Raw genomic sequence first — 24,258 nt, 5'->3', positions numbered from 1 at the left:
TCGAGGAAGAATTAGGTTTGTTTAGCTAGGCATAAGTATATATGTCATTTGGCCTCCTGTTGCTCAATCTTTAATCTAGGAAGGGCAAGCTACCACTGGAATTTGCCCTCAGGATGTTTCTCTCTCAAAGAAGAATCAAAGATGGTTTGCCCCAGCAAAGTTGCAATAGGCCACTGAGGTGAAGTCTGACTTGTTGCAGAAGCCTGTAAATCTTGCCTGCTATGTATGGTCTCTTGATTCTACAGCTGCATTTGTAAGAGTAGAACTACAGAGATGGGGACCTGGGGTTTTTGTCTTAAGTCCTCTTTCTTAGATCAAAATTCTAAACCTGTCTTAATAGCTTATAAGCATTTCTCCCTGACCACAACCTACCCTAGTTTTCTGCAGTGAAGTTGCTCACTTTAGTTTGGACTTCAAGCTGTCTATGGCTCAGCTGGAGTGCTATCCTGAGAGAGAATGTATTAACCTCTGTGTCCTTTTCAACATAACAATTAATCCAAGCCTTGATGTATTATGCATGATTTTAGAAGAATTCTTCAGTCACCTATTTAGCTTTCTAGGCCCTATCCTCCAACTTCTGTATTATTTCTTATAATTGAATGTTAATAACAACAAATAAAGGAATTCCCATTCCTCCCACAGGCTAATCTAAATCCATAGAAGACTTAAAGGAAGTTGTTTTAAAGAAAGTTGTCTCCATTTTCCATGTAAAAAGGTACATACAAGTATAGGAAAATCCAAAGGGAGAGGCCTCTTCCGTGAGACCTATCCCATGAGAAACATGAATTGTGATCCAGAAGACTGACATAGTTCAGTTTAGTGCTCCAAACCAAACTGCACCCACAATTTCTTTGACCAGCTTCACAGAGTAAAAACTCTTGCACTGCCACCTGGTGGTTTGTTGACAATAAGAAAGACCTCCAGAATGTGTGGGAACAGTTGAGCTGCTGGTGTGACAGGTAAGGACATTGCCAAAGGACAGTAGCTTGCTGGGGTCAAGCAGTCAGAAAGTATTCATTCATAAAAGGAGAAACCCCAGTGGTGATTAAATTGCTGGTTCAGAAGTGTCAGGTTAAACACAAGCCAATAAAAAGTTCAGTTTCTTACACCAGGAAATAATACAGCAGCAGTTGGGGCACAGGCAAGAAAGAACATGAATTTGAATCCCAGCTACACATGTTCCTGAGGGACTGATACAGCCGTAGAGACCATCAGAGAACCACCTGGGTAATCTCAGCTACTGCAGGGCCCAAGCAACATCACAATATCAGACTTTTTCATCTAACAGTTGTTCAATTGAAAGGTCCAGTTGTCTGAGAATCTCCGGGTTTCCAAGCACCAATTGAGACCAGATCTCTGAGCATAACTATCACCTCCTGCCCCTCAAATTTAATATCCTTTGCTGATCTGTTGAGACAATTTCAAAATACTTTGTTTTCACGAAATTATCTGGGTACGATCTGTTAGGATAAGAGAGACCAAGAACTTTAAAAGAACTGTCATATATAACCCCATCAAAAAATGGGGAGAAGAAATGAATGGACACTTTGACAAAAAAGAAATACAAATGCCTAAAAGGCACATGAAAAAAATGCTCCACATCACTGATCATCAGGGAGATGCAAATCAAAACAACTATGAGGTACCATCTCACGCCACAGAGATTGGCGCACATCACAAAGAATGGCAATAAGTAGGGCTGGCAGGGATGTGGAGAGAAAGGAACTCTTTTTCGCTGCTGGTGGGAATGCCGTCTAGTTCAACCTTTGTGGAAAGCGATATGGAGATTTCTCCAAAAGCTGGAAGTTGAGCTCCCATACGATCCAACTATACCACTCCTAGGGATATATCCTAGGAACACAAAAATACAATACAAAGATCCCTTCCTCACACCTATATTCATTTCAGCGTTGTTTACAATAGCCAGACTCTGGAAACAGCCTAGGTGCCCCTCAATAGATGAATGGCTAAAGAAACTATGGTACATATATACAATGGAATATTGTGCAGCCGTCAGAAGAGATGAAGTCATGAAATTTTCCTATACATGGATATATATGGAATCTATTATACTGAGTGAAATAAGTCAGAGGGAGATAAACTCAGAATGGTCTCACTCGTCTATGGGTTTTGAGAAAAATAAAAAACATTTGTGTAATGATTCTCAGAGACAAAATAGAGGAGGACTAGAAGGTCCAGCTCCCGACATGAAGCTCACCACAGAGATTGTTGGGTGCAGTAACAGAAATAATTACACTGAGAACAATCATAACAAAATGTGACTGAATGAGGGAAGTAGAAAGCCTGTCTAGAGTACTGGCTGGTGTGAGGTGGGGAGGAGGGACACTTGAGATATTGGTGATGGGAATGCTGCACTGGTGAAGGGCTTTTTTTTTATATATAAAGAAATCAAGAGGAAAAATAAAAAGGACTGTCATAAAGTAAATTTGATCAAATAAGCTTATTCAGAAAAATTGGGGGAAGTCATGTTTGTGAAACTGGAGTCAAACACCATGTCCAAGAGTGTTGTTAGCACTGCCACAAACTCCATTCACAAGTATTGATTCCTGTGGTTCCTAACTGTGCCACCCAAGGACTTGTTTTTCCAGTCACAAAAGATAGCAGGCATACTAAGTAAAAAGAGGAACATAGCTAGGACTAGACCTATGTCATAGTTGGTTCTGCCACTGGAAATTAAGTACCAAATCGCTCAGGTTGACAGTCTTTTTTTCTTCTGTTTCAACATACAATAATTATGATATTTTACCAATCCCTGAGCACATAAGCTAGGCACTATATTCACACATAATAGAATTAGGTCATATTAGGTCATAGAGAAATCAAGTTACTTGGCAATAGACACATCAGCTGGGAAGTGGATGAGTTGGAATTTAAACTCAGCAGATTGGCTGGAAGCCTGTGTATGTCTTTTTGGGGGAAGATTCAGAAAGTTAGTGCTTCCAGTCAGTTCTGGATCATTAGTCTAGGAAATCTGCAGCCTCTGTAGCCTCTAAGTGTTTTATAAGCTAAAACTGAGTATTGGCCTGATGCCCATGGCTGAGCATATAGATCAACAGTGTGTGTTTGCTTCCCTGGATTGTGAGGTACCCCGAGCTCCTAGCAGAGCAATCAAATTCCTTCCAGGTTACCATGGAGCCTGACCTCATTCCACTAGGCTGGCCTGGCACTCCAATTCACATGCACAGTATTGATATCCTTATTCATTCTCTGTCCTCTAAGCCTTTGTATCTCACTGAGACCTATAATCCCCAAACAACAGGGAAATTCTTCCTGCTCACAGTTTCCTTTCTGAGTGGTTCCAATAGAAACACCACTAAAAACCATAAAGAATTTGCCTGCAGTAAAATTTGCAACCATTCTAGTACTCATTGGGAAGAAACACAGGATTGGTATGACTCAGCTTGAAAGAAAGGAGGTTCAAAAGAAATCTGGGGCATAGGAGGAGACAGGTCCTAGAGTCCTACTGGCTGATGAGAGGCCCAGAAGTGAAGAGCACAAGAGTCCAGCTTTAGGATTAAAGGGCCTAGGGATACCGAAGCTGAGTTTTCCAAGACAATATTGATTTCATAATTCATCGATTGTGGGGCTGGAGTGATAGCACAGCAGTAGTGTGTTTGCTTTGCATGCGGTCAACCTGAGATGGACCCAGGTTCAATTCCTGGCATCCCATATGATCCCCCGAGCATGCCAAGAGTGATTTCTGAGTGCAGAGCCAGGGGCAACCCCTGACCACCACCAGGTATGGCCCAAAAAAAAACAAAAAAAATAACAAAAAACAGAAAGCAAAACAACAACAACAACAAAAAAAAAAACCCATCGATTGTTAATCAGAAGTACCTTTTTTTTCTGATTTTTAAAAAGGTAGTTACATTTTGGGACAGATTCTAGAGCATAAGTTTCTGAAGCAGAGCATTTGTACTGAGGTGTATATATCCAGTGCAAAACTAAAATTTCTCCATGCACCAGGGGTCTCAAACTCGTAGCCTGAGGGCCATTTGCGGCCCTCTGTACAACATTTGTGGCCCATGGCCGGCCTTCAAATATCGCAGTATTTGTGATTATTCGCTTACTGAATAATTGCAATAAAAATCGCATTAGTAAAAAAATCGCATTAAACATTTGCATACCCCGAGCAGTTCCTTTCGGGGTATGCAAATGTTTAATGCGATTTTTTTTCTTACTAATGCAATTTTTCATTGCGAATATTTGGTAAGTGAATAATTGTGAATACTTTGTGCCTAGCGCAGACGTCATTTTTGCTGCTCCTGCCTGCTGTCTCTTGCATTATCGGAGGCCTAAGGGAGAGAAGTTTATTACAGAATTAGATTTTGTCATACCTTCATCATGACTTCATCAAAGCCTGCAGTGAAGAGAAAGATTGATGATGAGCACAGACAATTTCAGGAAAAGTGGGAGACACAGTATTTCTTTGTTGAGCACAGGGGCATCCCCACATGCCTTATTTGCTCAGAGAAAGTTGCAGTGCACAAGGAATACAACTTGAAATGCCATTATTCAACTAAACATGCTGAGGAATATGCAAAATATCAAGGAAATGAAAGAGCCTAGCGGGTTGCCAGTCTTAAAGCATGTCTAATGAGGCAACAAGATTTCTTCAAGAAAGCAACCAAAGAAAATGTTGCATCAGTCGAAGCTAGTTACATGGTTAGTGAGATAATTGCTAAGGCAGGGAAACCATTCACAGAAGGAGAATTTGTTAAAAAATGCATGTTACAGGCTGCAAGTATTATCTGTCCAGAAAAGAAAGGTCAGTTTAGCAAAATCAGCCTTTCTGCCAACACTATGGCAGAGCGCATTTCTGACATGTCAAGTGACATTGATCATCAACTGTGTGAGAAAGCCAAATGCTTTGATGCATACTCAGTTGCTCTTGACGAGGGCACAAATATAACAGACACTGTGCAGCTCACAATTTATGTCCATGGTGTTGATTGCAATTTTGCATTGACAGAGGAGCTGCTCACAATAATTCCAATGCATAGCCAGACCACCACTAATGAGATATTTCGGCATCTGTGTGATGACATTGAGAATGCAGGTTTGCCATGGAAGAGGTTTGTTGGAATAATAACTGATGGAGCGCCATTGATGACAGGAAGGAAAAATGGACTGATGGCACTTGTTCAAAAAAAACTTTAAGAGGAGGGTGTAAAGAAGGCCATTGAATCTCTTCATTGCATTATCCATCAGCAGGCCCTTTGCAGTAAATGTCTGCCGTGTGACAATGTGATATCTGTTATTGTGAAATGCATCAATCAAATCAGATCCAGGGGCTTAAAACACAGGTGGTTCCGTGCTTTTTTAGAGGAAATGGAGTCAGAATATGGAGATGTGCTCTATTTCACCGAGGTACGTTGGCTCAGCAGGGGAAATATCCTGAAAAAAATTTTTGAGTTGAGAGAAGAAGTGAAAGCCTTCATGGAGAAGGATGAGAATGCTGTTTCTGAGTTGAGTGATCACAAATGGCTCATGGACTTAGCTTTTCTTGTTGACATCACACATAAGCTGAATGTACTAAACAAGATGTTACAAGGCCCGGGGCAGTTTATCAGTGCTGCCTATGACAATGTGAGAGCATTCTCCACAGAACTTATGGAAATCCCAGCTCTCTCAGACAAACCTTTGCCATTTCCCGGCATGCAAGGCACTTGTGGATGCAGGCATACCATTCAGTGGTGAGAAATATGTTGATGCTATTTTTAAGCTAGAGAAGGAATTTGATCACAGATTTGCAGACTTCAAAAAGCACAGAGCCACTTTCCAAATTTTTGTGGACCCCTTTTCCTTTGATGTGCAAGATGCCCCTCCTGTGCTTCAAATGGAGCTCATTGACCTGCAATGCAACTTTGATCTCAAAGCCAAGTTCAGGGAGATTAGTGGAAAAGAAGACATGCATGGGCAATTTTTGAGAGAACTGCCCCCCCCCCCAGCTTCCCTGAGTATTTCCAAATGTTCAAGAGCACCATGTGCCTTTTTGGGAGTACATATCTGTGTGAAAAGTTTTTCTCCACACTGAACTTCAGTAAGTCCAAGTACAGGTCTAGACTTAATAATGATCATCTTCAAGCCATACTGAGGGCCTCAACTGCTTCCTCTCTAAAGCCAAATGTGGCTCAGATTTGTGAGAAGTGCTGTCAAGTTTCTGGCAGCAAGGAATAGGCAAAAGATGCCATGTTCAGAAGAATGTGTTCAGAAGAAATAATTAAAACTGTTAATAATGGCGTTTGAGGACTTTTTTTTGTGTGTGAAATCCCTTATGCGCGGCCCTGACTCACCCCGACTTTGCCTCGTGCGGCCCCCGGTAAATTGAGTTTGAGACCCCTGCCATACACTCTTTTGATTTCTCAGCTTCTCACAAAGCTGAACTCTCTGTTCTGATAGCCCACAGAAGAGCTACCCCCTCTACCAATAATAGAAACAATTAAAAATGACGTGAACTCTTTTTTTAGAAAGCTAAGCCTATTCTTTATAGAGGAAGAAGCTAGCAATTTGCTTGCCTGCTAGATATACTGCATTAAATACAGAGCATTACATGGTACCCTGGTTCCATTTCACATAGTTTGTACTCTACTAGGCTAGATGCCCAAAATGATTGAGGAGATGGGCCAGAACAGAAATCACATGCCACCAGCTTCTACATCAAACCTACACTGTTTGTTTTTTTCTTTTTTCTTTTGGGTAGGGGAGAAAAGGTGTAATTAAAAAACAGAAAGATAGGAGATAAAGTCACTTCATTTTTCCCTATCTATTGGTGGTCACATTATAAAAGAGTGGGTCAAGGTATTTGATATTTAATTAAGAAGGAGTTGGAGTGTCTTTTCAGACCCTGGTCTTTTGTCAGAAAAAGTGAAGTCATGTTCATGCAGTCATCTTTTCTGAGCTCCTCCACACTGATGTTTCATGATTGCACACATGACTCAGAGAAGACCCTCTCTCACCTAATGCTCACCTCCCTAAAGGGAGCTCCCTCCCTAAAGTCACTGATGCTCATTTAGAAAAAGGCTGAAAACACTTAGGATCACCAAGAATTAAATGACAAAGTGTATTAAGATGCTTGACCTGTAAGTATTACCCCAAAAGTTAGTTTTCTCCCCCATCGTCTTTCCATCCTGGCACTAATCCAGACTGTAAAGACTTCGAGAGTTTCTTTAACTCCCTGGCCCTCCCTTACTGCAATGCACATTCTTTTGAAAGCTACTTAGAGAGGATCAGGACTAAATACAAAAGCATGGCACGATTAGAGGCAGGAGATGGCTCACTGTCTTGTCTCCTGTCTGGGACCATTAGCTGACAAATCATAGCTCTTGAATGGGATTCTCTAAACTTCACTTCTGCATGCTTCAAGCCTATTTATGCTTCTCACCTCTACCTGCTCTTCCTTTTATTCAAATTTAATTAAAGAATTAAAAATTACAAGTTATTGATAGTTGGATTTTACTTATATAATATTTTGACATCAATCCCACCACCAGTATCAACATCGCTCCACCAGTGTAGGCACTCTGCAGGCACATTTGACAGGTAAACTACAAAGTTCTGGGGGTTGCGGCTTAGATGTCATGTTTTCAGTACTGTTGAGTCTGTGCTTTTCTCATCTTCTTTTTCTCCCCTGCATCTTGATTTCTTTCCTTCTCCCTAAATTATGGAATCAAAGCTGATCTAGTCATCCCCTTTTACTACTTTTCATTTCCTCATCCAGTTATTCTATATACCACAGATAAGTGCTGTAAGATGAACAAAGGTGTTTCCCTAACTTCTTCCTTCCATAAACTACTTCCTTTGATATGTAAAAGTCCACTGGATAAGTACTTTTGTCTTACTCTCAACCTTCCCACTCCTGGTGGATGAGTATTGATATAATACAGAAAAGTCAGTTTTGGCTTGGTACTCAGAGATTCCACCAGGCGCAGACTAGCTCCATGGCTCTCTCCAACCGACTTGGCTGATTATTTCTTCGCAGCAATCCTGCTTCTTCAGACCTGTCAGCCTCGGGGATTAGAAACACGGCATTTGGGGTGATGTCACAACTTCTGGATTTTTATTTTATGAGTGTGATCACAATGTTTGTCTTTCTTCTTCTGACTTACTTCACTCAACAGCATGTCTTCTAGTTCCAACCAGGTTGCAGCAAATTGCATGATGCCATTGTTCCTTGAAGCTGCCTAGTATTCCAAAGTGAATTTATATGTGTATATCATAATTTATTAATCTGTTTATAGACATCTAGGTTGATTCCATAGCTTAGCTATTGTATTAAGTGTGGTGCAATGAGTAATGGTGTATATATTATCTTTTGAATGAGTGTTTTATTAAGTCTTAGTTTTGATTCCAAAAAAGCAATTCCTGGGTCATACATAATCTGTCAGTCTTTTCATTTAAAAATTTATCTTGACTTTCCAATTCCAAAAAAGTACTACTCTACTGCAGAGGAGTGTACGTTTCATAGGTCTCAGATTCCTCCCTCAGCCTTTTTTTTTTCTGCATTATTAGCCAACATTCATCTGTGTCATCTCCTTAGCTCTTCATGCCTCATTCTCAGAGAGATTATAACAAAGGAAAAAGCAGTAGTATATAAGGAATAGTTTCCCAGAGTTTGACTTCTTCAGAAGCTTTTCTGTAGTCTTCATATAGTAGCAAATATGTGGACCTCAAAGTCATCATCGGTGAATGTTGCATTTAATCTTCTGATAATTTTTTTTGCCACACCTGGTAATGCTCAAAGATTACTCCTGGTTCTGTGCACAGAAATTGCTCCTGGCAGGCTCTGAGGACTCTATGGGATGCCAGTAGTCCAAACCCCATCCCTCCCAGGTCAGCGTGTGCAAGGCAAACACCCTACCACTGTGCTATCGCTCGAACTCCTCTTCTGATCCATTTTGTCACTTCGTGTTCTTAATGGGTGCATTTAGTCCAGCGTCACTGAGAGAGATTATCATCATGGAATTTTGGTAGAAGTTTGTTGTGTTTGTGGGGTTTGTCATGCCATAAAAGATCCCCTTAAGCTCTTCTTAAAGATGCTCTTCAGTATGCCATTTCCTTCTTTGATCTTGCTGCTTTCAATATTTGATCTGTATGTGTTTTATCATTTTGATTAGAATGGAGCATTTAAATCTTTTTTAGCTGCTACTCTTTGGGCCTCCAGAATGCAGCTGCCTAAGGCTTTCTAATTCTAGGAACTTCTCAGTAATGATATCTTAGATTGTTTCTTTTTCATAAGGCTTGTCTTCCTGGCTCTCTGGGATTTCAACGATTCTTAAATTGTTCCTCTTGAATTCATTCCCAAATTCTCTGGTAAGTTTTTCATTTATTTTAAGACCCTTTTCCATCTTCTGCTGTTATCTGGCAATGTTATCCAGCTCATTGATTCTCACTGATTTGTCCTCAGCAGCTCTGGTTTTGCTGGTGAAGCCTTTCAGTGAGTTTTTCATTCCATCTTCCAAGTTTTTCAGGCTGTCATTTCTGTTTGAAGTTTTCTCATTTCTTTTCTTATTGCCTCTTGTGTTTTATTGGCTGTCTGTTCCATGATTTCTTTGAGTTCTTTGAACAATATCAACATTTCCTCTTTAAAGTGCTTATCAGGGAATTTATATAGATGGTTGGTATTGGCTGATTGTTCACAGCTACTATCTTTCCTCACTAAACATGTTTGCCTTCTGAGTTGCTTTCCTATCATGACTTTGCAGTCTGGACATGTTTCTTATATGTTGTTATAGCTACTAGAAGAAATGTGTGGCTTTAGAGTGAAGTGGAGCTCTTCTTAGGCCTGGTGACCTGGGAGTGAATTGACTTTTCTGATCACAAAGAGAATTCTATTGCCAACGTCTGCCTCAGTTTCTTGGGAGCCTCAGTTTTATGTTGTTGGATGGAGAATAGCTGTGGTAGCTGGAAGACTTATCCCTTATCCTGGTGTTTCTCTTTCTCTCAGGAAGAGAGGCTTAGGACTCCACAGTTGCTCTGTATGTCTATCTCAGTTTCTTCACACCAGGTGGCTGGGTGGCGCTTAGCCAGGATGGCTGTAAAACCCCTTCCCTGTACTAAGCACACCTGGTAGTGCTTAGGGTTACTCCTGGCTCTGCACTCAGGAATAACTCCTGGTGGGCTCAGGGGACCATATAAAATGCTGAGGACTAAACCTGGGTTGGTCGCATGCAAAGCATTTGCCCTGCCAACTATACAACTGCCTCAGTTTCTTGGACTCTGTAATATTTTAGACTTAATTTTGAATTTCAAAACATAAAATCCTTGCAGAACTTCAAGAACACTTTTGCATAATTGAATCCTTTCTCCTGGACTCCTTGCTCCTCATTTTGATACTGAAAAATCCCAATAATATTACTTTGCCATTTTCTGTAAATACATGTTTGTTTTCAATATATATGTATATATATTTATATGTATTTACTGAAAAACTACTGGAATGTATTTAAGCTGGTACACCTCTCTAGCTCTGATAGGTAAAACAAGGCCCATAGTTCCTCTTCTTGAATCTGTTTTCCAAGTAGTACTAATGGACATCTTTTCCAACTTACTGTTTTAATTGATGGTAAAGTCCCTCTTTTCTATAAAAATAACAATAATAACAATAAAACCATACTTCTCCTGTGAAGACAAAATATTTTTAATTTTATAATATTATATGAGGTTTATATACAACAGTGATATTAGAGAATTAGTGACTATTTGACTGATGGCTCCCCCAGAATGCAAAACTTTTTTTATATCTCTGCCATCAATAGAAAGTTATTTGATTTAGCTGCTATCACTGTCTCTCTTCTTCATTTAACATTTTTTATTTAAATATAGTTTGGGGCCACAAAGATAATGCAACAGGTAAGACACTTTTCTTGCATATAGACAACCTGTGTTCAGTCCCTAGCATCCCTTCCCCGAGTACTGCCAGGAGTAATTCCTGAGTGCAAAGCTAGGAGTAATCCCTGAAGATTACCAGGTGTAGTCCAAAACCCAAAATAAATAAATAAATAAATAAAGTTTATATACCTTTCAAGCTACCCATTTAAAGTCAACAAAAACATTCCTTGATAAATGAGAGTTGTACCATCACCACCACAATCCCCTTTTAGAATGTTTGGTTTCCTCCAAAAAAATCCAATACTTGTTAGTATTTTATCCCCGTGTCATTCCACATCCCATCACTTCACCAGTCTACACACACACACACACACACACACACACACACACACACACACACACACACACACACACATTCCAGTTACCACTATTCTTCTTCTTTTTTTTTTTTTTTTTGGTTTTTGGGTCACACCCAGCAGCGCTCAGGGGTTACTCCTGGCTCTATGCTCAGAAAATCGACCCTGGCAGGCACGGGGGACCGTATGGGATGCCGGGATTGGAACCACCGCCCTTCTGCATGAAAGGCAAACCCCTTACCTCCATGCTATCTCTCCGGCCCCCACTATTCTGCTTTCTATCTCCATGTATTTTTCTATCTTGGATATTTTATACAAATCTGATAATGTATTTTCCTTTTGTGACTGATCACTGTCACTGGGCATATTTATATGTATGCACATAGATTTATGTATAGGTGTTGATGTGTAAATAATTCATTCTTTTGTTGCTAAGAACTATTCTACAGTATGGCTAGGTCACAATTTATTATCCTTTCATCTGCTGATGAACATGAGTTGGTAACAATTTTGAACTAATATAAAGCTGTTTGGAAAATTTCTATACAACTTTGTATAGCTACATTCTTTTATTTTATTTTGATAAATTGAATAGGAGTACAACTACTAGATTAGTGACACTCTGTTAAACATTTTGTCCAACCGCCATATTGTCTTCTAATCTGAGAACCTATGTATAATTCCACTAATTTGGGTCTTTGGATGGGGACTGATTTTATATTTTCAAAACAATAGTACAAATATTATTGTTTTATACTTGCAATGCTGCTACATGATGTCCACTACAAGATTGGCAGGATTTCTCTATTATCCTAAGGCTCCTCCCTCTCCCTGTAAATCACAGGACTATAGACCGTAGAACATAGTTGTTTTCAATAGGGTTTTTCCAATTTTCTTGATTTGTTTCTTTGTACTTTGAATATAAGTAAGATAAGTTGGTATTTCTCTTTTCTTTCTGATTCATTCCACTTTGACTTTCTCTGATTCCACTCAAGTTGTAGCTAACTGCAAGATTACACCTTTTCTCATAGTTGAGTGGTATTCTGGATTGTGTGTGTATGATTTTCATTCCTCTATTGTTGAGTATTTGTGTTGTTTCCAGACCTTGTCTATTGTAATCAAAGCACTGGGGAACTGCACTCATTGCCATATATAGGCATGCATGTATCCTTTGGGATTAAAGATTTTGTGTTCTATGGTAGATGCCCAGAAGTGGAATGGCAGGATCAATGGGAGTTCTTTGTGCTCTTAATTTTTAATTAGACTAGAATATAGATATTCTGGCACCTGAACTGCCGTTCTCATGCTCCTGGGATAATCTTTTCATACATATCTATTATAGTCAACATCTCCATATTCTAGTTCACCTTCAGTTCGCTATAAAAACCCATAGATCCTGAGATGTTATTAAAGCTTTACTGACCTTGCCACAAGGTATTCCAATACAGATGCTGCTCACATGCCTGACCTCTAATTCTTCCCTCGCATGCTCTAGAAAGGTAGAATGTACACAGAAACCTAGGATCACCCTAAACAAATAAAGAAATGTATTACCCTGAGAGATGATGCTCTTGGAGTACAGGACCACCTTTTAGACCCTTATTGGCAGCTGGTCCCTTATAATAAAAGAGAACACTCAGTTTTCTTTCCTTTCTGTGGTACTATGTATTGTGGGAGGCAGGAGGTTCATCACTAGATGCTCTGTTTGTTATAGTTATAAAGTGATAGAAGATTGCAATGGAAGGAAAAAGGGCTGCATGAGGTGCCTCCCCTGAACTTCCGCTGCTAGTTTACGAGAGTTAAATCACAAGTCTCTTGTTCTTCTACAGGCAAAAATGCTAATTATGTTAAAGGATATGTCCAATGAGACCCCATTTACACCAGAGAGCTCTTACTGCTCAGCCCTCTTTCCTTCTTCCACCTATTTCCCTAAATATTATACCATCTGAGGTTCATCATCTGTGATGAACATTAGCACCAGACTGTTAGTCGTTTCATAATGCTCATTAGCACATCTCAGATTAAGCTCTAGAACATATGTGAAGTAACCAAGGGGGTCCCTCATGGCATGTGTGTCTCCAGGGCAAAAGCTGTGAAAGAGCCCAGACATCTCAAGGAACCAGATGGTGTGACAAGGAATTCCCTGACCTGGCAATGCCAGGTTTTACACTGGTACCTCAGAAGCTTCCTGACAACAGACCCAGGAGTTCTGTGGGAGAACAATTTCCTCTAAGCTTCAGAAAGTAAAGGGGTTCTGTGTTGTGACTGCCTTTTCCTCCTTAAGTGAACCCTCTTGTCTCCTGATCCTAAGCTTTACACAGGATGTAAATTCACAACCTTCAGACCACCTATGCCTGGTTTCAGCACAGGCCACTGCTGACAGCATGTTGACTTACATCACTCTCAGAAATCATTCAGGCTCAGGTCTATCTGCTTTTCTCTACTCCCACATTATCCTCTATCTTGACCCATCTTGTGCTTCTCTGAGAGTCTCTTGTTTTCAATGCACATTCTTACTGATTCTTTGCCTTCATGCACATGGTTTCTACCTTCACCAGTGTTCCTCTTATTAACCCATTAGTTTCCCTTGGGCACCATTTAAAAATACAGCTTTAGGTTAGGTTCTGCAAACACCATGGTGTCTGACACTAATTCTCCTACAATTCGAAAGAAGAACCTAGTTTAACTGCCATTATCATAGCTCCCCGAGGTCTCTCCTTTCTTCCAGGGAAGTTGAGTTTCCTCTCCAATGATCCTTCACACAGATCACTTTAGGGTTGAGTTTTAACAGCACTGGTGATATACTGTTTTTGCTGTGACCATTGTTGCTGTTATTGTTGTCATTGCTACAGCAGCTGGTGATGTTGAAGCTGGTAATAATGTTTTGGTAGTAATATTGCTGCCACTTCTGCTGTTTTTATTTGTTATTTTTATTATTGCATCTGCTATTGCTAAAAAATTGGTTTCCCTGTCTCTATTACTAGACACTATTAATTTCTAATAGGGCAGTATATCTCAACCCCTTATGGATTATCTAATAAGACCTTCCATAACCAGCTGCTTGGAAAACTCTTGAAAGGATGTGAATGGTGTTATTATTATCTCTCACTAAACTGCCTTTAAGGGGCGGAGAGATAGCATAGCAGCAAGGCATTTGCCTTACATTCAGCCAACCCGGGACTGACACGGTTGGATTTCTGGCATCCAATATAGTTCCTTAAGCTTGCCAGGATTGATTTCTGAGCACAGATCTGGGTTAACCCCTGAGCATTGTTGTGTGTGGTCCCAAAACCAATCAATTAACAAATAAATAAACTGCTATCAAAAGTTTATCTTTTGATAAACTGCCTTTAAAATAAATAAAAGGAAGCATGATTGAAAGAGAGACAGAGAAAAGAAAAATGTTTGTGATAGAAGCAGGCAAGGGTAGGGTGCAGGTACTGTGCAAGGCATGAGGGAAACTGGGGAGATTGTTGTTGGGACAAGTGCACTGGTGAAGAATATTGGACAGTCTATGGCTGAAATTCAAATTTAAACTACTTTGTAACTATCTCATGGTGATTTAATTAAATAACTTATCTAAAATAAATATATTTCCAAGTGTAAAGTCTATCCACCATTCAGTCGGACCCACTCTGCCTTGGCCTCACTTGTTAACTGTCCCTAGTCATCCAAAACCATGTCCATGGTGTCCTGGAAATGGGTGCAGAAGTAAAGGGGCTTGCTCTGAGTGTTAGAATTACTTTGAAAGCCTCTAACTAGAGAGTACAAGTTGTTGCATCAGTTCTGGCTCTATCAAAGCACACTGCAGTGTCCTCTTATTTCTGGTTATATTCTCCAGCATTCAATTCCCTGCAGAAAACCTTTGTGAAAATACATACACAAATTTACTTTAAGAGATCACACACTTAACTTATTTTATGGAATATGATTATCATTTTATATTTATTATTACATTTAATTAATTAATTGGCATTAATTTAATCTGTGACTAATAGTGTGACAACTGTATAATAAACTATCATAAGTGTGTGCCTGTACTAAAGGAGCAGGGTTTGGTACTATCAATGTTTCAGGTGCCAATTGGGAATCTTGCAATGAGTCCTTGTGAGGAAGGGCTGTTACTATAACAAGCACAGAGTATGTTCTTGTTTATTTCTTTGGGGGGGGGGCACATCTGATGGTGCTCAGGACTTACTCCTGGTCCTGTACTCAGAAATTACTCCTGGCTAGCTTTGGAGACCATATGGATTGAACTTGGGTCAGCTGCATACAAAGCAAATTCCCTACCAGCTGTACTATTACCCTGGCCTTTTTTAATTTTATTCTTGGGCCACACTCAGTAGTGATCAAGGCTTGTTTCTGGCTCTGTTCCCAGGGATCACCCCTGGCAAGCTTGGTTGACCACATAGGGTATAGAGTATTGAACCTAGTTCAGCTGTGTGTAAAGTAAATGCCCTACACACTATGTATGACTCCAGCCAACTCTATACATTGAAACTGTGGCTTAAAGGTTTCTGAACTGTGCATAAACTTTGAAACTAACTTGTCACAATCAAGACCTTATTTTGTATGGGGAAGTGAAGGAAAATGTTGGGCCAGACATGGTAGTACTCAAGGCTTACTTCTGGTTTTATGCTTAGGAATCATTCCTCAAGCGCTGGGGATCAAACAGGATCAGCCTCATAACAAGGTAAGTGTCTTCCCCACTGTGTAATCTCTCTCAAGTCCCCAACCTTCTCTCCAGTTTCTTTTTCATTCCACTCTCCTCCTCCACCTAATGCTTACACTATCCACAGGTGGTACCAATGACTTTTATGTTAGTATAGATTTCTCAGTATTGTCTAGAATTTTGCTTTTTCTTTGTCAAAAATTCTAGAATAAAGATCAGATCCTTAAGGAAAAAAAGTGGGGAGTGGGGATGAGATCAATTATTCTACTTGGTTGAGGCCAAAGGCACAAAAATACATTGGGATTATGCCACAGAATATTTGTCTCTCACTGCATACCAGGTCACCCCCTAATTGGTGAAGACCACATTGACTTTAGGCACTCTTAACAAAACAGTGGTTCTTGTCATAAAACCAAAGTGAAAGGCATGAAGGCCTCAAGCACTAAGAAGAAAACGTGTTGCTTCTAACTACCCTGGCAAGCTTAATGAAAGAGAAAAACAAATTAAAATCCTCAAACTCAAGGTATTCTAAGACATATATGTCTTCTCTCTTACAGCACTGGCCTTGAGATCCCAGAACAAAATGCATTATAGTTCCATCTATCCATAGGCAGACAAGTCATAAAGTCATCAGAAAGGATTGCTTCCTGTTCCTCGGGTGAAAGTTAGAGGACAGCTTGAGATCCCTGGCACTAAAGATTAATACCAATGACAGATTCACAATCCCCACTCTGCCTTTACACCTGTCATCTTCCATTACTACAGTCATCTAACTTTCAACCTGGAACTTCTCCTCATGCCCACTGCTCCTCCCTCTCACTTCCTTTCCACCAAAAACCAAAAGCAGATCAGTTCTCAGAATGGCCATAGGAGCCAAATATAGGATCAATCTAGGGGCTTGAGAGGTGGTACTATGGTTCCCCCAAGCCATGGACAATTTCTGAGCTCATAGTCAGGAGTAATCCCTGAGCATCAAATGGGTGTGACCCAAACAAAAAAGATCAATCTAAACTTTACTTTGGGGGTGCATGTGGAGAGCTCACAAAATTTCATAACTTTGTCAACATGTATTGGGAAAAGCCTCAGGAAATGGGTAGATACAGATTGTGAGGGCATCTGACCAAGGTGAAAACATCTTCCTGAGTCTCCAGATGAAAAGTGCATCCTCCCTTTTAAAATTGGAGGGCCGGGTCTACCAGCCTAAATATTCCCAACAACTGAACTGTTGCTTGACTAAAATTTCTTAGCCTGATGTTGTCCCATAAAAATGAAACAAAAAAGCCAAAATTCCTTGAAGGAACACAAGATTTTGAAAGGAATGATCAAGTGATGAAGTGGATTTATCAAGAGCCAACTACTCATCACCTATATTTACTGGACAAAGATACAGATAGCCAAAGGCATCAAGAAATGCTTAGGTAAGAAGAACATCCACTTCTTAGAAATATACCACAGGAACCAGAGGGATAGTACAGTGGTAGGGTGCTTGCTTTGCATGCAACCAACCCGAGATGGACCTGGGTTCAATCCCCAGCATCTATATGGTCCCCCGAGTCTGGAAGGAGCAATTTCTGAGCACAGAGCCAGGAGTAACTCCTGAGCAATACCGGATGTGGCCAAAAATCCAAAACATATATATACCATAAATATTATTCTCTATAACCTGAATATATTCATGAGACAAATCACCATTAGTGAGAATTCTACAAATTAAAACAGTGAATACTGGCATGAAAAAGACTGAGAAGCAGTATTGAAGTACCAGAAACTAGACTGGAATCAAAATATTCTATTACTAGGACCTCATGGCATTGAATACTTGATAAACAAGCAGATCTAAAATGATTAGGTAACACAAGTGGGGTCCTATTGGATTTGAGGAGTGTGAAAAACATCTCTGAAGGCCTCCCAAGTAATACCCAGGGGATGTGGGCGATTGCTGGTGACACCTGACTATCACCAAGTGGGATGGACAGTGCAATGGTTGGCCTTTTGGTTGTGGAGAGGATCAGAGCTACACGTCACCTGATGATACTGGGGCTAAGTAGTATTTGAGATCAAATGCACAAATAAAGATGTGCCTTTAGTCCTTTGAACTATATCCTTTGACCCTGAAAAAAAATTTTTTTGGGTTTTTTTTTTTGGGGGGGAGGCCACACCCAGCAGTGCTCAGGGGTTACTCCTGGCTATCTGCTCAGAAATAGCTGCTGGCAGGCACGGGGGACCATATGGGACACTGGGATTCAAATCAACCACCTTAGGTCCTGGATTGGCTGCTTGCAAGTCAAACGCCGCTGTGCTATCTCTCTGGCCCCCTGAAAATTATTTTTTAGAGGTCTGATAAAATACTCCATGAGTTGCTACAGTGGTTGTGGAGAATTTAATTAATTTGTTGATTAAACTCCATTATGGCCCTTTTCCTAAATCATAGGTTCCTTGAAGAGAATGGAAGTTCCTTAATAGCCATACACTGTGAATCTTCTGAAGATTCTGAGTTCACAGGAATTTCTGCATTCTTCATTCCTGGTAGGAAGCACATTGTTTTAAAGGGATATATGCTAGGCATCCACCCATGGTAGCTCATCTGAGTCCAGATCTGCCCCATGCTATTTCTCTAGCAGCTCCCTAGAGTTTAGTGGGCAAAGACAGGCCCAATTCCTGGCAGAAACTCCACCCTGCTTGTTTATTCATGATGTTGTCTTTTACAGTAGGAAAGGTTACCTAGAAGGTGCTGGCACACCCTTCATCCTCCAAAGGAAGGAGTCATACATCCCTGGTGACTAAGAAATCGCCTCTATTACAGCTCTATGTAACATCCTCAAGTGGCTCATGAAGAAGACACAGAGCGTCCTGAAGGATGCTGGTAGATTATTTAGGCTTAATCCTGGGGAGTTTCCTGCGGTATCTTCAATGTGACATATTGGAACAAACACCATTGGCCTTGACCAGAGATGTGAGAAAGGTCAGACCAGTGGTGTATATGTGCACCTCATTTCTGGTTCAAACTTTAAGCAGGATTCTTTCACAAGACAGGGGCAGCAGAAAAAAACTTTATCATCCCTTTTTAAGCCTTCATGAACTCATGGATTCTGTGCAATAATGTAGTGAGCAGAAACTATTCTACTCTATTGAGCTGGTCTACCACAGTATGAAGATTGTACTGGGATAACAAGCAGCAAGGTACACAGAGAGTGTGCCAGAGTGTGGGATAGGAATTCCACATGAAAAGAGGGAATTTCCACTTTCTGTAAAGCCCCAGGCAACAACATTGATGCTCCACTGTCAGAAAAAAAGTGGGATATATCCTTGAAAGTTAAACACAAGCTTCTGGATTGAGCTTCCTAACATCAAAAAAGGTACAGATGTAGTGAGGACCTCTGGATTATTGTATTTTCTGCTCTGGGTGAATTGCTTTGACTCCTTTGTCAAATCGTTCCAAAGGCAATGAGTTTTGTGGGGAATCATAGGAGTAAAACTTTCTGATAGATCTGCATGGCCAGAGTTCTGATCTACAGCTGTCAAGAGCCTAGATCCTGTGCAGAATCTAAAGCAAATGCTGACAGAAAGACTCCCCCAAGCATTGAAGTTCAGGACTGCTCTTGTTCCTCAGAAGTGGTATAGATTGACTGCATCTCTGTTGACAGACTTTGGTGGCAGGATCCCAACAATCTGTTTTTGAATGAAAGGCCACTCCTGATTCACCGAGGAACCAATCAGCGGGTCAGTACAGGTGCTGGCCCAAGGGATATCTGGAGGTGACTTGAACAGCAGCGCCCCAGCCTCCCACACCCATGGCCTCCTGGTTCTTCCTCATGACTGGGACTGCAGGAAGAATACATGTGAGCTGTGGTAACAGGTGGCTCTGCAAGCTCTACCTGCATGGCCAGACGTGAACTGCCATGGCATTTCGGCCGCTCCCAGAGATGACTGAAGGACAGCACAGAAGAAGCTACTCTGAGATGCATCTAACTGTGGAGAAGCCTCTATGCCCAGCAACATGAAGAGGGACGGATGGAGACCATTTGGAGCAAGTTTGAAAGAAACATAAGGACAATATACCCCATGAAAATAGTTTTTTTTTTGGGGGGGGGGGTTTGGGCCACACCCGGTGACACTCAGGGGTTACTCCTGGCTATGCGCTCAGAAGTCCCTCCTGGCTTGGGGGACCATATGGGACGCCGGGGGATTGAACCGCAGTCCGTCCAAGGCTAGCGCAGGCAAGGCAGACACCTTACCTCTAGCGCCACCGCCTGGTTCCTAAAGCCCAACCCTACTTATTAGCAAGAAGCTCAGAGATCTTCTGGAAGGCCAGTAACTGGGCACTTCAGATTCTGCATAGCTCATGTCCCTTATACGGTGCCCGCTGATACAGATGAAGGACCATGGACCACAGTTCACAACTTTAACCACAGATACATTTTACAAAAAGATCTATCCTTGGGCCTGACCCACGTACAGTGGGTAGGGTGCTTGCCTTGCCAAACTTGGCACCCCATAAGGTCCCCGGAGACCCACAAGGTGTGATCTTGGAGCACAGAGCTAGGAAGAAGCATTAAACACTGTCCGATGTGCCCCCAAAACAAACAAAAATCTATCCTCATGCCTATCTGAGAGTTGTGGAATTGTCTATATCTTTCAAAGGGTAAAACAAAGAGTGGTTAATTGATTGCCCCAGGATTGTGTAGCTTGTTATAACAGGATCAGGATTCAGAGGTAGAGGGAGGAGGTGTGTATGTACCCAGAACAGTAGCACCAGTTATACACCAGCCAGGCCCTTGCTTCTCAGTGGCCTCTTCTGCTCTCCCCAGTGTGGGTTCCTGAAGGGTGCTCTCCTGTCTCTTAATATTGGCACACGAGGAATTAACCCGGGTATAAGTTGATTCATAGTCTCCTCTTCCACACTAGCTGAGGAACAAGCTGAAGACAGGGCTCCTGTGGGTATAGGCCTTTGGCTTCCTGCTGCTTCTCCCAGTGACAGAGTGAGGGGGGGGGGGGCTCTACACCTTGCCTTTGAGTTGCACCTAGGACATGTAGCCATGGCCAAGTAGGGTAGCTCTTCCTGCGTGGACAGACACCTCTGATCAGACTGCATTCAACTGTCCACTCCTCCCACATCTCTGAGCAGTAAGTTTCTTTCTGCCTTTCTGGGGGTCATAGGTGATGGAGCCACACCCATCATTTTTCAGGGATCACTCCTGAAAGGAGATCTTATGGGGGTGCTGTACTCTCTCTCCGGTTGCCCCTCCCATTTTGGAGGCAGCCGAGATCCTGCATCCACTGCTCAGTGTGGATCTCCGTAAGTGTGGGGAGTTTGGGGCCGGAGGAGCGATAGCACGGTGATAAGGCGTTTGCCTTGCACGCAGCCAACACATGACAGACGGTGGTTGGAATCCTGGCATCCCATATGGTCCCTCAAGCTTGCCAGGAGCGACTTCTAAGCGCAGAGCTAGGAGTAACCTCGGAGCGCCGCCGGGTGTGACCCAAAAACAAACACAACAAAAAAAGTTTGGGCAGGTGCAAATGCCTCATGATGGGACCTCTAGAGATGGGTCGTTGGAGATATTGAAGGGAAGGGATGTCAGAGCCCTCATGGACGTCTTACACTCCCCAAGTTCCTATGCCCTGGCTGCCAGTGGCAACGGGGCTTTCAACACGATCACTTAGAAGTGTTCGGTTCGGGCTGGAAACATCTTTAACTTCCAGGGAGGCCTCCTGCGCCCAAGGACTGACTTGCCCGGAGCCTGCAACTGAGCTGACTCCAAAGCATGCGCATCGGACTTGCGGACCTGCGCGCGCTGGACGCGGCACCTGCTGGGGTGACCACTCTCCTGGCAGTCCCGGGGCAAAGTTGGGGACCGCAGGAAAAGCCTGGGGAGTAGAGGGGTCCGGGAGCTCCGCCACCCTCTTCTCTTTTTCACTCCCCGGAGGCTAGTCCAGGGCGCCCCTTTCCTGCACCCACTGCGCCCAGACGCGTCTCTCACCTTGAAGAAGCTCCGCAGAAAGTGCAGGACGCTGAACATGGTGGCAGCTTCTTGCTAGGGGGCTCTCGGAGCCGGGCTCAGCAATTGGGACTCTTGGAACAGCTCAGCCTGGAGGACACCCCAGTCCCCGTCTTCCCGTCTCCCCGATTCAGCTCTTCCCCGCACATGCGGGGCTCCCGAGATGCGCCCGGCAGGACCAGGCGCTCCTCGGCTCCTCTCGCCTTCCGGAGCCCCCGAACATACATCGACGCACACTGGAGCCGGCCCCCGCGGTGCCCGGGACTCCCGGGCGGCCACCCCCCTTCTCCGCGCTGGCCCCGCGCCCGGCCCGGCGCCTGGGCAGACTCGACTGCGCGCCCAGGAATGTTTTTCCCGGAACAACCCCGCGCGCCCGCCCTGCACATCTGGGCGCGTCCACACCCTGCGTGGGGCGGCTCCCCGCACCTTTCGCCAGCACCCTCTTTCTCAGGGCAGGGAAACTGAGCTCCAGATGGGCCCTGCCACACCAGTTGGCACTCGGGCGCGCTTCTGGCGAGGCACAAGAAAGCTAAAAGTGGGTGCGCTTTTATTGGTTATTTTGGGGGTTTGGTTTTTGGGCCGCACCTGTGACGCCCAGGAGTTACTCCTGGCTCTGCGCTCAGAAATCACTCCTGGCTTGGGGGACCATATGGGAAGCCGGGGGATCGAACCACGGTCTGTCCTAGGTTAGCGCGTGCAAGGCAGACACCCTACCGCTTGCGCCACCGCTCCGGCCCCACTGGGGAGGGTGTGCGCGTTTTGCTCCCCTTAGGACCTGTTTAATATGTTCTTCGCGGGGACAAGTGTGTCCTAGTACGTGTCCCAGGGCTTCTGAAGTACCCTCTTTCCTTTTTTGTGGGGTTTGAGGAAGTGAAGCCTGCCCAGGAAATTCATTCTTCTTTTATTCATTTCAGAGGGAGAGGTTTGGCCCACATCCTATGTTGATCCCCGCTTAGACCCCTTCTGAAGCTTTGGAATCACTCCTGGAAGGGGTCTGGGGACCAGATGTGGTGCCAGGGGTTGAACCAAGTTGGTCCTAGGTAAGGCAAGACTCTACCCTACCTATATTATCTCTCTGCATCTACACAACCCCATCTACCCTTTTAAATACATTTAGCTTTGATTTCTTTTTAAATCAAAAGGAGAATACAATACACAATAATACTTTAGTAATTTGTTATTACTTTATTATATTTTAACTACGTCCCCACAGGTGACCCGCATTGCCCTGGAAGAGTGGCTGCTCAGGGAACTCTGGAACTCATTAAGCTCCTGGTGGGCTTCCGCTAGGAGATGTACCTACCCCCCCCCCACTCCCGTCTGCCCACACTAGTAGGCCTGTCAGTAGAATCCTGTGCCCTCCTTTTTTTGCAGTTCTGAGCCAAAATCTGGGATAGTTGCTGGGAATCTTGGGCAATTTGTAATAAAATTTGGGAAAGTTTGTACAAAAAGGTACATATACAAAAAGTATATATACAAATTATTATAATAAATAATACAAATAACAAAATAATACAAATAAATGAAATAATACAAAATAATAAAATTTCTGCTTGTTGATTTTCTGTGAACACTGTTGTGAAGATTAGGGGGCTTATTTCATTCCCTTTGTCATTGTGGAATGGGAACTAAGGGTGGAACTCCTGACCCTCTTTTGCGTGGCCAGGCAGGGTCTTTTAGTTCTTGAATTATCCACTGGACTGGAAAAGACCCATAACGAAAAGCACTCAGAAACAATGGGAATCATTCTGCACCAGGTTCACTGGCTCTGGGCTTAGAAGTCCTTAGGAATTTGACATCTGTTCAGATGGGCTTTGTGCGCCCTTGCCCCTATGATGTTCCTTCTGGCCAGAAGCGGTATGGCCAGGTAGATTAATTTTCTACTCTAACACCTGAACTCTGTTTCTCTCCAGATCCTCAGAACAGCTAGACAAGAGCAGAAAGCTTGGAAGTAAAAGTTAGATCCTGGTGTTGTAGGAGGAAGATTGCTTAAACGCTTTGGGAGAAATCAATGCCTGAAGTCTAAACCAGCCTATAGCTATGGAGACTTTGACACAAAAGACCCATTTCAGGTGCCTGGAAAACCTTTGAGATGCAGAATTTCAGGCCCAAGCACAAGTGCATCCCTGAGAAGAAAGGGGACTAGAACCCTGTCCTCTGGGAAGAGAAACTTTACTGCTGCAACCAAGGCCTGCCCCCAGCCCCAAAGACTCAATTACTTCAATTACTTCTCCCAGTTGGCAACCACCCTAGCAAAGGAGTAAAAGAGGGGCTGCTTGGGAGAACTGTATATAAACAAACTGCATCTCGAAGCACACACTTCCACATTCTGGTGGATGGCCTGCATTTTCACTTGGGATATGTATTCAGCTTTCTCTAC

General features: G+C 42.7%; 1 protein-coding gene across 1 annotated transcript in view; it reads right to left on the bottom strand.

The window, feature by feature from the left end:
- Positions 1 to 22,175, bottom strand: part of LOC126001614 (uncharacterized) — a 73,076-nt gene extending 50,901 nt beyond the window's left edge. Inside the window, exon 1 of the mRNA XM_049768894.1 lies at positions 21,861 to 22,175. Within this exon, the coding sequence (XP_049624851.1) occupies positions 21,861 to 21,899 (39 nt within the window). The 5' untranslated portion in view covers positions 21,900 to 22,175. The remainder of the gene's footprint in view (positions 1 to 21,860) is intronic.
- Positions 22,176 to 24,258: the final 2,083 nt, after the last annotated feature.

Source organism: Suncus etruscus, chromosome 2 (genome assembly GCF_024139225.1).
Source record: "Suncus etruscus isolate mSunEtr1 chromosome 2, mSunEtr1.pri.cur, whole genome shotgun sequence".
NCBI classification, from domain to species: domain Eukaryota; kingdom Metazoa; phylum Chordata; class Mammalia; order Eulipotyphla; family Soricidae; genus Suncus; species Suncus etruscus.
The sequence above is the reverse complement of the archived record's forward strand: the minus strand, read 5'-3'. Positions and strand labels throughout refer to the sequence as shown.